The sequence below is a fragment of the Metarhizium robertsii genome (assembly GCF_000187425.2).
Source record: "Metarhizium robertsii ARSEF 23 chromosome Unknown MAA_Scf_3, whole genome shotgun sequence".
In the NCBI taxonomy this organism is placed as follows: Eukaryota; Fungi; Ascomycota; class Sordariomycetes; order Hypocreales; family Clavicipitaceae; genus Metarhizium; species Metarhizium robertsii.
In genome coordinates this window covers 1,749,349-1,762,517 of record NW_011942171.1, presented here as the reverse complement: position 1 = coordinate 1,762,517, position 13,169 = coordinate 1,749,349, and the positions used below count along the sequence as shown (strand labels likewise).

Here is a 13,169-nt window from a genome sequence, read left to right as displayed (position 1 = left end):
GGCCGTGGAGGATGGAGGCTGGAGGCTGGAGGCTGGAAGCGGAGGCCAGAGACTACCGCTGCACCACCACCAGCCAGTCATCAATTGATTGTCCGTTCGCCCTATCGCTGCCACCAGAACAAAAGAACCAGGGTGGAAAAGCGCCTTCTTTGGTCCTGTTGGCTACTTACGTACCCAGTGCCTTGTCCATGGCCAGCCAGCCGTCTCCGCTCGGCGCACCCGTTCTTACCAGTCAACAGGCAAACCTTACTGAGTACTCCCTCCATTTTACCCACCCCTCCCCCAGATGTCTATCTATCTTGGTCTCTTGCAGCGCAGTCACCACCACAAGACAGACGGTTGTTCTTGTTCCATTCTGTTCTCAAGGAGACCGGCCTGGCCACTCGGGGACCGACGGCGGTGACAAAATAAAACAAAACAACAGCAGCCGTCCGACACCAAGACCAAGGGAGCCGAACTACATCAACCCGACTTGCGACTCGAGCTCGGCGACAACAATCCGTCTGGTCGTTGTCCCTCCGTTGGGAGGACACATCAGAAAATCACCATGCCCCTCTCAATTTTCCGCAAGCGCCATGAGGTTGAGGAGATTATGCCCATCCCCGAACCCTTGGAGGGCAATTCCTCGGGCGTGGATCACCTCAAGCATCTAGCAGCCTTCGAAAAGGCGCACAAGCTAGATCCGAATCTGCCCATGGACGAGTTGAACGACGTCGATGCCGCCCTTGCCACTGGCAATGCCGAGAAGGGTCTCGAGATTGAGCATGCGCTCATGGAGGATAACAGCCCGTATCCAGAGGTATGTATCTTCCTCTTTCATCGTCCCCTTGGTCCCCTCGAATCATATGAGCGACCATATGATGCGTCCATGGCCCCGGAGATGAACGATGCATGGCTTGCTTCCTTGTCATCATTCATCTTACGCATGGGAGCTCGAACTAGTTGGATGTCTGCAATTGAGTTACTTCAGAGTAAAACACCTGACACGCTTTCCAATGTCTATAGGTCCGAGCCGTAGTGAGAAATTACGACGTAGATGTGCCTGCCAACACGGTACGAGCATGGGTCATTGGCTTACTGCTCTGCACTGTTGGCTCTGGTGTCAACATGCTCTTCTCATTGCGAAATCCCACAGTCTACATTACTACCTATGTTGTTCAGCTGATTGCATATCCTATCGGTCGCGGATGGGACATGGTTTTCCCCGACAAGGTGTGGAATGTGTGCGGTGTCAAGTTCAACCTGCGACCGGGCAAGTTCAATTTCAAGGAACATGTTGTCATTGTTGCCATGTCCAATGTAGGTTACCTTGTTGGCCCAGTCCTTTGGCCACCAGCAATTCCAATTCCCTGCCAACTCCTCGGCATGTCCCTCAAGTACTAATGATTTTGATAGGCTGCGTATGGTGGTGGTGCTCTTTACGCTACTGATGTCCTTCTCACGCAGAAAGTCTTCTACAAGCAGGAATTTGGCGTTGCTTTTCAGCTTCTTTTTGGCATCACCACATTGTGCACTGGCTACGGAATGGCTGGCTTGGCTCGTCGTTTTCTTGTATGGCCCGCAGCCATGATTTGGCCTGCCGACCTGGTCAACTGCGCCTTGTTCTACACCCTGCACGACCATTCACGATCAGACCCGTCCAAGACCAACGGTTGGACAATCGGTCGCTACAAGCTCTTCCTCATCGTTGGCTGTGCAGCTTTCACTTGGTATTGGTTCCCTGGTTGGATCTTTAGGGGCCTGTCATACTTCGCCATTGCCTGCTGGATCGCACCCAACAGTGTCGTTGTCAACAAGCTATTTGGCAATAATCACGGATACGGTCTTATCCCCATTACTTTTGACTGGACAGTTGCCACTGGTTTCATTGGATCACCCCTCATTCCGCCTTTCTACGCTATTGTCAACGTGTTGGGAGGCATCATTTTCTTTTTCGTCATCGTTTCTATGGGTATTCACTTTAGTGGTACCTGGTATTCCGACTACATGCCTGTCCAGTCGTCAACATCCTACGACAACACCGGAGCGCCTTACAACGTGTCTCGCATCCTGGATGCCAACTTCAGTTTCAACGAGACTGCTTACAAAGAATACTCTCCTCTGTACCTGTCTACGCAGTTTGCCATGGCGTATGGTATGAATTTTGCTGCCATGTCCGCGGTACTGATTCATGTTGCTTTGTACCACGGTAAGGAGATTTGGAGACAGTTTAGAATGGCGCGCCATCAAGAAGACGATGTCCACATGCGCTTAATGAAGAAATATCGTGATGCTGAGGATTGGTGGTATGCTGGTAAGTGCTTCATGGCGATCCTTTGATGCGCAAAACATCGGTTTTTGTGTAAAGCAAACGCTAATCGTTATTTTTCCTAGCTTTGTTCATCATCATGGTTGGCGTTTCTTTCGGCGTCGTCACTGGTTGGCCAACTGGTTTTCCTGCCTGGGCGTTTGTCGTCTGCCTCCTTCTCCCCATCATTTGGCTCATTCCCATTGGTCTGATCCAAGGTATCTCTAACATCCAAATTGGTCTGAACGTCTTAACCGAATTTATCATCGGTTACATGGTTCCTGGTAAACCCATGGCGATGATGATGTTCAAAAACTATGGTTACACTTCCATGTCTCAGGCGTTGTACTTTGCCCAAGATCTCAAACTCGGCCATTATATGAAGGTGCCGCCCCGGGTCATGTTTTCGTCACAGCTGGTCGCATCGATTTGGTCCGCCATTATTCAAATTGGAGTTATGAACTGGGCCTTGGCGAAGATCCCGGATATCTGCACAGACAATCAAAAGGATAGCTATACTTGCCCCAGCGGGCATGTGTACTATACCGCGTCGGTGATTTGGGGTGCTATTGGACCAGCGCGGATTTTCAGCCATGGCGCTACCTATGCGAACCTGCAATGGTTCTGGCTTGTCGGTGCCGCCACGCCTATTCTGACTTGGATTTTTGCTAGACGATGGCCCAGGTCTTTTTGGAGATACGTCTGCACTCCCGTCATCTATGGCGGTACCGGGTTACTGCCTCCCGCTACTGTCCACATTTTCCTCTGCTGGGGTGTGGTCGGCATCATGTTCAACTACTTTGTTAAGCGCCGCTATACTGGCTGGTGGCTGCAATACAACTACATTGTTTCTGCAGCTCTGGATTGCGGCCTCATCATCAGCACCCTCCTCATTTTCTTCACCCTGTATCTGACCAATGTGAGGGCTCCAGCATGGTGGGGGAATGATGGCATGACAGAAACCCTCGACTGGAATTCCCAGGCAATTGCGAAGCGTGTGGCACCTGGCGAATTTTTCGGACCTGCAGTCTTCCCTTGAACCTAGAGAGACCGTTGAGCGCAGAAGAAGATGACAAAGGAAAGCATTAAAAATTTAGAAACAGGTTCCGGTTTAATGAATGATGAAAACACGAGCGAGTAAGCAAAATCTGCATCACCGCCTGGAGGAGGCCATGTGTCGTGGATTTCATATTTATATTTTGAACATTCTTGAAGATACTTGACACGTGTATGACTTTGGTTTTTGGATGGAAACGGCGTTCAGGATCATGGGAGGCTTGGTTCACATTGGATGTAACAGTCGTTGGGGCTTGCGGAAGCACAGCCTTTGCAGAGATACCTCATTAATGAATTGCATAAAAAGCGAAGGTGCGAAAAGTGATTATGTGGTAAATGCGGAGCTCTGTACACGCACGCACGTCACCAGGTAACTAGATTGGTATGATGTGTGATGGTGAGCGTGGTAACCAGTAGAAGTAGCGTGTAAAAGAATACGTGTTGATGGATGAACAAAAACGTCGTGCTTGTATCAATTTGACGTAGCTTGAAGCCAAGGGGCCAGGATGAATCCATTTGTCGGCCTTTTTGGTGGGTCAGGCACAGCCCATCAGGCACAGCCACCAGCCCGAGTGAATCTGTTTGGTGGAGTCACGTGCATTTACTCAGGGTACCGTCACATGATCTAGCTGGTCAATCCCACAAGCCTCACGAAGCGTATTATTGTGTGCGCACCGCGCCAAATTAGGGCTAAGCAGCAGCCCCAGCGCTCAGATTCTCGCAATTCGACACTCCACCGAAAAAGGCCTCTCCCCCAATTCGAGAATTTCCTCGATCGTCACTAACCACAGGTCAAACCACCACCGCCAAAATGAGTACGTTTCTGCTCCCTGCCAGCTGCTGATGTAGCGTTCAATCTCTTCTTCTTGCCCCGAAAAGAATGAAGGGATGAAGTGCCACGACTACGACGTTGGACTGCTTGCAGTGTGCTAACGGGTTTTGCGTCGTGTAGCGAAGGGTACCTCCAGTTTCGGTAAACGTCACAACAAGACGCACACCTTGTGCCGACGATGCGGTCAGTGATGCCTTGCACTTATTTCCACCTCAAGAAACTGCCTAAGAGACCGGAAAGAGGGGGAATCATCGAGACACCACCAGGAGAAGAGAATGGCGGGGACGAGATTACAAGTTCAACCGCATGCTCGGCAACAACAACGTTGGATTCGGATTCGGTCAAGGCAGTGTCAAATCCACAACAGACATTGAAGCTAACTGGGTGATTCGTAGGTCGCCGCTCCTTGCACATCCAGAAGCATGAGTGCTCTTCTTGCGGCTACCCTTCCGCCAAGACTCGCAAGTGTACGTTTCCTCGCTCCCTCTCTGGTCCCACGAGCAGACTCTCGCAGCCGGTTGAATCCTCAATGGGCGTTTTCCGTCAAAACGACACGAGCTGCGAGAAAAGTAACATCAGGAAGCATGGACAATTTGCTAACAGACCAAAAAAAAAACAGACAACTGGGGCGAGAAGGCCAAGCGAAGAAAGACTGTTGGCACCGGCCGCTGCCGCTACCTCAAGGACGTCTCTCGCCGATTCAAGAACGGCTTCCGAACCGGCACTCCCAAGGGCGCTCGCGGCCCTACCACCAAGTCTGAGTAAACCAAAACAACCTGTCAACCATTGCCCCAATCAAACAACACATGGAACAATTTTTTCACGACTTGACGAAACCAACGTGGAAACTTTGAGGAAGAGGTTACAAAGACATTTGGGAGGCCTATCATGAAGAAAAACGAGGGAGACCACTACGGAAGCATGTTTTTGCATTGAGGACGAGAATTAAGGGGGAGTCGCACTTGATCCTGTTCCTGTTCCGGAGACGACATCTTGGTCACGCGCTGTTGTCGTACTCTTTTGGTGTGGAGATGAAGGAGAGGAGCCTACGTACTGAATTGACTCTTGTTGCAAAGCGGTCATTTCGTGCCGGGGGGGTTTTGCGGAAAATTTTCTCAAAGGTGGTGGTGGGCTGGAGCATGGGACCACGGTGTTTTTATTGAAACGTATTTGGCATGGGGACGTCCCTTTGCTTTGTGCCTTTTTGAGAGAAGAGTAAAATAAACAAGGGATTTCCATACGCCTGCCTCGCGATAGTCTGCACGTCGGCCCAGGGCACCAGTCGGACTGCGTGTGTGTGCTTGCATCTAGTTTTTCATTCGTGTGTTTGTCTTTGCAGAAGGGCCCTTTTTGCAAGCTTTGACAACAGCCAGACTTGCCCACGTCGTGGCACATCCCAGGATGACACTGACGAAACTGCCATCTCGGCCCACGAAGCCGCTGACGTTCATGAATGATCCATCGCACCGCGCGCCACAAGACACGCTCCTATCAGGAGACTCATCAAAACAAACAGAGTCCCCGTGTTTTGCACTAGACCATGTTCCCCTTTATCCAGGATTCTAGCATCATCATGCTTCGTAGTACTATCCTAGCGCAACCACCAGCTTAAAGCGGAAAGAAAATAGACGTTCCCAGCTAAGGTTTGCGCAATGAGACCATCCACCAACAAATATCAGGACACATGCGGTCTCTGTAAAATGTGGCTGGGGCCATGGCCAGAGAAGCCGACGAGCATCTCGAGCGGACGAAAAGACAGGCACGACAGAGCAAACCTCTGTGCCTCCTCACAAACAACTAGATGCGCCTATTTAACCCTACGCGTAAAAATTTCAAGCATAAATCTCCTTGGCCAATGTTTCTGCTGCGGCCGACGACACGATGCCTTCTGAACAGCACACAACCGCAAGCACCGTCATAAAATATCCCGATACTCCCCGCAAGTCACAGCACGTCCGGGGGACCGCAGATTCAAGCAGCCAAGGCACCTTGCCAGACGCGCAGCAAAGCCACGGGAGGCTGTTTGGAAAAGTCCAACCCCACGGGGCCATATACCCGGGCATAACTGCGAAAGGAGGTTGATGCCGTCACCACAACTCTGCAGACTCCTCGCCCCCGTAGACGCCGCCCTGTAGCCTCGCGAAACCAAGCCACGAGACGGACTCCGCATACATGATATCATGTAGACCGCTACTTGGCAAGATTGAGCGAGATGGCTAGTATTCTAACCAGCCCCCCCGGTCAAGCTTATACTTTGGGAGCACTGCGCACTTTGCGTCATCACCAACCCCTAGATGGATATGCTGGTCATGTATTGTTCTATGAACAACTCTGCTGCTGAATAAGTTTTCCCCTGGCTCAGCCGTGGCACACAAATCTTGCGTGGAAACCCGATTCTACTTGTCTTGTGGGACGCGATACATGGAGACACGGGTGACAGGGGAGGGAAAAGCCAGGGTATAATTTCTTCAATTTGGTTACAAAATACAAAGTAAACTCAAGCCCTTCCAACTACTCGAGAGAAGCAAAATCCTCCCAATCACCACCCGAGTACTTTGGGCATGTCGTGCAAAGCACACAGTAAAAAAAAAAACACACGCACTTAAGCCGTGGTTGATGGCTCAGCGAGCTCGATCGATATAGGTACGGTAGTGTCAGGAAGCTCCGTCGACTCAGCTTCGTCGGTAGGCTCAGGAACTTCGTCGGTAGGCTCAGGAAGCTCCGTCGACGCAGCCTCAGTAGTCTCAGAAGGCTCCGTCAACATGGTCCCGGTGCTCTCAACCTGAGCAATAGTCAGGCAGCTCACTTGGGTGATTGTATAAGTGTAATCCGTGGGATTAGCCACCGTGACGCGAGGAGCATACGTGGACTGGGCCGTTGTCCAGAAGAGCGCACAAGTCCCGCAATCTTTCCAGAGCACGCTGGTGGTGGTGATGGCGGGTTGCTCCTCGAGTGGTGAGGTTGGTGATGGTGCCTCGCTGTGTTCCGTCTTGCTGCCCTTGCCCTTGCCCTTGTCCTTGTCCTTGTCCTTGCCCTGCTTAGAAGTGGTTGAAGGGGGTGTCACAACGGCCGGGTGCGTCGCTCCAACGACCGTCGTCGTCTGGGTGCAATCCGGCGAGGAGACGTATGGCGGGAACGCTGTTCCGGGTCCCAAATCCAGGGCCGTGGACAAGTCCGGCTCGGCACTGGGCGAGACCGTCGTGGCCTTGGTCTTGGTCTTGAACTTGGATTTTATGGTTTTGACGTGTTCGCTGGGCCTGGCAAAGGAGCTCTTGCATGAGTCGTTACACGTCTCGAGCGGCGACACGACTTCGCCGTTGTCCAACGTCGTAGGCCTGGGCGTTGTCTTGGCTGCTTGAACGGCCACGAGGGCCGAGAGGACAACAATGGCCTTCATGATTTTTGGGGGAGGGAAGATTTGGGATGGGAAGGAGTAGGTTGGAGTAACAATGGTCAAAGCAAAAGGGAGGCAAAGAGCTGAGATTTATCGTTTATATATACATTTCTTGCTGAGAGCAATGATGCATGTTTGTTTATTTAAAAGGTAATTTCGCACGCATCATCGGAAGAATCTAGTTTCGCGTTAGTTGTATTATACCACCGAGACTCATGAAGTCTAGACTGAGAGGAAAACATGCCGGACGGGGAAACCTAGTCAGGGGCTGTCGAGACCCAGCGCTTGAGGATGCGAGAATGTTGACGTATTGTGTTTGAATATGACATCTTTTGGGAAGTAGTAAGGAGAATTGAGAATCAGTATCGTCCTAATACGTACCAAGTGGTTCTTCAGGGGCAAGTCGCGCTATGGCGTGACGCGCGCCTCTCCAAGTTCGGCCGCCAGGAACCGTCCTGTCTGTCATCAAGCTCTCATCTTCAGGTACCTCATCGCCCTCACCAACATCCAATCCATCTTCCAGAATCACGCCCCCCTCTCAAAGACCCTGACACCGCCATCTCCACCCACGAAATACAGGAACTCACCCTCTCCTTTCCCAGCTTCATCCTCGTCTGCTTTGCCACCGCCAGTCACCCTCACCACACCACTGACATCCCTCGCCGTCCCTGTGTCTAACAAGCGCAGTGCCATAACTATCCTCGCTTCATGTGCGAGGCTCAACGCAAATGCCGCGTGGTCCTTTTCTAGCGTCGTGTTCTGTGCGTGAAGAAGGGGGTCGTCTGCCGAAATGGCCACTACAGTAGCGTGAACTCTCTGTGTAGAGTTAGCTTGGCCTCGGTGGTTTCCTCGACAACAAATCTCCCCTGGTAAATACGGCAAAGGGGATAAATGTAAACTCACCTCTCTCCATGAACTCAACACATTCACCGCGCCCAATGCACCGACCCCTCCCATGGCCAACCACGCATCCATCCCGTCCACCAAAAGCACAACCTTCCTCCCCTCCTTGGAAATCTCGGCAATAGCCTTCTCAACACCTTTCTTCACATCTTCCATCTTCCCACCACGTAGGACGTGGTCCCTCCCGCCACCCGTAGAAGGTTCCCCGTTGGGCACATACAAGCCTGTTAGCCCGTCGACGAAGATGAACCTCTTGCTTCTGTTCACGGCATCCAGGTCCAGGCCCTATGACCGTAATTAGCGTCATTCATTCTGATTCCAACACACCACGGTCGACGAGTAACCGCAATACGTCATCTGGGTAAAATTGAAAAAAAAAAAAAAGTACCATTTTGGCAGCCCCCTCTCTCCAAAACGCGCCATCCCTTAAAAAGCTACACAACACAACGGCCGTAGTGTCTGCAGCTTCACCAGCCTGCTGCCCATTCCTCAGCAGACCATACACCCATCTCAGAACTAGCCAGTTTGCACTGGCTCCCAATACACTGGTAAGAACTACAAGGGCCGCTTCAGGAGGTAAATTGAGATACGGCTCTAGCAAGGGCGGGATCTTGGTCGATGCTGTAGAGGCCATGCGGACTCTGCGAGTTTGGAAATGTGATTTGGCGAGGGCAAAAAGTTGGACCTGTGATTGCAACGACCCTGTGAGACGGCAAAACGGCGTGGAAATGTGACTTATTTGGCTGACTGAAAGAACAGCACCATGGCTTCAAAATTCAGGTGACGGTTGTGAATGAAGAGCTACGACGTGAGGTGAGATGGGATAGGAAGAACGTGGTTGACACTCGAGGTGGGGCGCGTTATACCCATACCCACTTCCACGGCCGACTTACAATGCTCGCAGACATGAATATGAGACTCCACGATTTGTTCATAGCCAGGTCCACGTGGGATTGCCAGTGTGGAGGATATGCCTAATAAACAATATTCATATGCTCTGTCAACATGCCATCCGTGACATCTAGTAAAACTAAATGCAGTGTGTAGTTCTCCATGAAAACCGCGACGCCCGGAAAATCCAATACGACGGAGAAATGCCAGTTACAGATGAACAACCCGGCAAATACAAATGATATCCAATGTAACTCCAACAAGGCGAAATCCCACCAAAATCTATATTCCCAAAGCCCATATTAGCTCCATCTTCCTTTGTACCAAGATGCTACCACCTTGAAATACGCTTGCCAAAATAACATCATCATGCAATATCCTCTATTCCACGCATGTCAAATGACTCGGGGAACGCTCAGCTTCATTCAAAACTTCTCCATGAGGTTCATTCTCACTGTCCACATACGAGCTCTCTTGCCAAATATGAACAAGGGGATCGTGGTGAGCTGGATGAGGAGTTGGATGATTCCCAACCACATGTAGACCTGCTTCGGCCCGTCCTTGGCCATCCAGTGACTAACAAACAGACTAAAAACAAGGCCGTGCAAGACATTCTTGGAAAAATTAAGCGTAACCAGCGCCTCTCCTGCGTACTGACGATAGCTATCGACGCAAAAAGTGATAGCCGTCGTAGATCCCAGAGAGCAACCAAATGAAAGTATGCCAAAGAAAGCAGTTGGGATCATCCAGTGGTCTTTCTCTTGAGCAGACCAGCCGAAGCCCATGAGACCAATGCAGGTTGTGAGCATAATGGGAATGGCCATTACCAGTCGGAACTCAGGTTCGTACATGCCGCCATTACGACGAGACATGGCTCGGACAATCAAATCGCTAATCTTTCCTGCGACGCCTGTGCCGAGGACACCGCCAACAAATGGGGATACATACACAAGGCCGGTTTGGAGCGCACCAAAGTTGTAACTCGCAGGGTCTCGGTAGATAACGGCCATTGTCTCTGATATAACGATTAACCAACCAATCGAGCAGGCGTATACCGCAGAAGACCACAAAACGGCCGGATAGGAAAACAAAATGAATGGACGGATCATAACTTTCAACCACCTGTCGTTGTTGAGCCGGCCATGGTAGGGTCTCAGCTGCTGTGTAAACGTTTGGGCAGGCTGCTGTCGCAAATTATGCGTATACGCCTTTATCCTAGGTGGCGCTCTGAGTGCCGACGCAGGGATTCTTTCATTATCCAGATTTGGGCCTTGTGAGAAATAATCTATATTGGCACCACTCCCGTTCGCACTCTGGAGGTATGGTGAGTGCCCACCTGAACCGTTGTGAGACTGGCGGAGGATGGACCTTGGCGATCGAATTGGGCTATGCGCGGAGCTTGCTCCATCCATTACATGGTGCTCGTCAGAAACGTGCACAAGTGGTACATTTGTATCCACCTGGTTGGGCTCTGCTTCGATTTCTTCTGACTTCTCCCCAGATGCTGACACCGTGATGGAAGGCATTTGACCTTGTACGTTGCCAGGTAAATCTGGACGGTACGTGACATGTCCCTTCTCAGTCTCCCTGGATGTAGTGATTTCGGCATGGTGGTCGGCGGAACCAGGGTGCATATGATCTGTATTGCCTTCACCGTGATGTTGAGATTCACCAGCGGTGGGCGGTTCGGACGCGAAGCCGACATGGAGTCCCCTTTGACGAGTCTCTGCACCAGGAGAGTGAGGCCTTTCGAGAGTCTTTGAGTCTCTCGCAGATTGAGTCGATTGGTGAGGGTTATGTACGTTCCTACGCGAAGAGAGACGGCGAAGAAAGCTGGGGCGTTTTGAGGGTTTCCGCGTAGGTGTGCGATCCCAGAAGGTTTCGGGTACGAAAAGGAAGAGCAGAACGAAGCCTAGACCGGCTACCATTGCGACGATACTACAGGGTTTGTTAATCAAGCGTTGAAGGTAGATACAGAGCACGAAGAAAAAGCAAACTTATAGTTGGTTGAGAGGAAACGTACAAGAACACCCAGCGCCATCCATACCGCCCAATGATGGCAGCGCTCACTAGAGGAATCAAGTTCTTTCCGCCTAATAGTAACAATGTGTAAATACCGATACGATAGGCTCGCTCGTGGAGAAAGAAAATCTCTGCAATTGTAGCCGAAGGAAGGCACTCCACGGGGCTGATAGCTATTCCTTGAAATACTCTGGCTGCGAGCAGAGAAGGGAAGCTGGGAGAGTAGCCTCCCCAAACGCATGTTGCAATAAAGAGAATGACACTACCGAGATATACAGGTCGCTTGCCAAAAAGGATGGCGGTTGGAGAAGCGAAAACTGAGCCTACACCAAGGCCCATCATGTATAGACCGACCGTGAGAGACACTGTTTCGACTTCGACATCCATATCATGGGCAATGTTGGTAAAACCAGCGGCCATGATGGACGTAATGCCACCGCCAATCATGCAGTAAAAGCCCAGTGACAACAAGGCAGTATCTCGTCGCCAGCTAGGCCAGTTCAACGGGTCGTTGACGGAGTCCTCGGGTTGAGGATCGAGAATAATGGCACCATCCTGTGTTTTCTTCTTCCCTTCATGTGGATCAACATGTTTCGTGGCAGCCGGAGTCTGTATGACAGGACGTGAGCCTCCTGGGGTCAATGGCATGTCGACAAAAAAACCCGTTGGAATAGATGAATGAGAGGTCCTGGCATGCACATCACGCAGACCAAGAGGCTCATTGCGGTTAGCGGCTAGGAGTAAAACAGAGCCTGATTATGGACATCAGCAAGTGTAAATATATGTACACATATTTTTCTTTAAAAAAGAAATTGACTGCAGATACAAGAACGCATTCTTACCTGGAACCTCAACGGTCTCCTTATCGTTGAGCACACCAAAACTCCATTTCGAGTGGCCAGACACTTGCTTCTCATGTTTGCTACTGTCGCTAGCTCTCGCCCCAAATAATCGTTTCCAAGGGGAGGTAGTCCCCTTTAAGTCTTCTGAGGTAGATGACATTATGTCAACCGTCTTCAAGGGAGATATTTACGCAGTCTTCGCGTACGCGCCGCACGGCAGGCGGGATGCTGGAAATATTGTAAGCTTTATGGCCGAAGAAAGAATGGCGGATTCAGATGGCGAAATATGTGCGGTGTACTGCATTCGGGATACAAGATAGATTTCAGTCGCGCTCGCTGGAATGGCATTGGACGGAGGAAGCCGACGGACAAAGGTTGCGGGATGATAAATTAGGAGTTGCGGTGACAGTAAAGCGAGAAAAAAACGCCAACTAATGACAGGAAAGAAACAGAGGCATAGGACATAGGTAGTTGAGTAATATACGTCTAAAGATGCATAGGGGGTGCGTGAGGGCCGGGTAACCGGCATCAAGGCTCGGTAGGGATCGAATTGATGGCTAAGGGATAACTGGGAGTACAAGTCAAGACGGGATCCAGACCTGGCTTTGGGGAATTATCGTGCAGGAAAAAAAGAAGAAAGTGACTGTAGAAGGTAACAGCGAGTTGGCGAGCCGGCAGTGCGAGGACAAAATGAGATGAGACAAGATGCAAGCGCACGATGGACATGCATGACGCACATGCATGAGAGAAATGCCAAGTTGGTAAGATGCGGCTTTGGGCAGAGGAAGGAGCAAAGCCGTTCAATGTTCGCAGTTCGCAATTCGCAGATGGCCGTCCTCACCAGCTATCAGTCCAACACTGCTTGGGGTTGGCGTTGATGCGATCGCCGCCAACTTGGTGTCGACTTCAGCACCTGAATAGGCGATTGCCTTGTTTGATGCG

General features: G+C 50.9%; 5 protein-coding genes across 5 annotated transcripts; 2 read left to right on the top strand and 3 right to left on the bottom strand.

Moving 5' to 3' along the window:
* Positions 1 to 547: 547 nt before the first annotated feature.
* Positions 548 to 3,326, top strand: MAA_03857 (small oligopeptide transporter; the record flags this gene model as incomplete). The annotated part of the gene is made up of 4 exons (XM_007821855.1): positions 548 to 799; positions 1,006 to 1,299; positions 1,396 to 2,293; positions 2,374 to 3,326. 4 exons carry the CDS (start codon positions 548 to 550, stop codon positions 3,324 to 3,326), a joined length of 2,397 nt encoding a protein of 798 aa, XP_007820046.1.
* An 828-nt stretch (positions 3,327 to 4,154) lies between these two features.
* MAA_03858 (uncharacterized protein) lies at positions 4,155 to 4,940 on the top strand (the record flags this gene model as incomplete). The annotated part of the gene is made up of 4 exons (XM_007821856.1): positions 4,155 to 4,158; positions 4,296 to 4,358; positions 4,571 to 4,642; positions 4,795 to 4,940. The coding sequence occupies 4 exons, from the start codon at positions 4,155 to 4,157 to the stop codon at positions 4,938 to 4,940; spliced, it is 285 nt and encodes a 94-aa protein (XP_007820047.1).
* A 1,837-nt stretch (positions 4,941 to 6,777) lies between these two features.
* Positions 6,778 to 7,572, bottom strand: MAA_10953 (uncharacterized protein; the record flags this gene model as incomplete). The annotated part of the gene is made up of 1 exon (XM_011412898.1): positions 6,778 to 7,572. One exon carries the CDS (start codon positions 7,570 to 7,572, stop codon positions 6,778 to 6,780), a length of 795 nt encoding a protein of 264 aa, XP_011411200.1.
* Positions 7,573 to 8,094: 522 nt separating this feature from the next.
* On the bottom strand, positions 8,095 to 9,106 carry MAA_03859 (putative protein family UPF0405; the record flags this gene model as incomplete). The annotated part of the gene is made up of 3 exons (XM_007821857.2): positions 8,095 to 8,385; positions 8,473 to 8,757; positions 8,861 to 9,106. 3 exons carry the CDS (start codon positions 9,104 to 9,106, stop codon positions 8,095 to 8,097), a joined length of 822 nt encoding a protein of 273 aa, XP_007820048.2.
* A 682-nt stretch (positions 9,107 to 9,788) lies between these two features.
* On the bottom strand, positions 9,789 to 12,387 carry MAA_03860 (Major facilitator superfamily domain, general substrate transporter; the record flags this gene model as incomplete). The annotated part of the gene is made up of 3 exons (XM_007821858.2): positions 9,789 to 11,301; positions 11,387 to 12,137; positions 12,228 to 12,387. 3 exons carry the CDS (start codon positions 12,385 to 12,387, stop codon positions 9,789 to 9,791), a joined length of 2,424 nt encoding a protein of 807 aa, XP_007820049.2.
* Between the last annotated feature and the right edge of the window lie 782 nt (positions 12,388 to 13,169).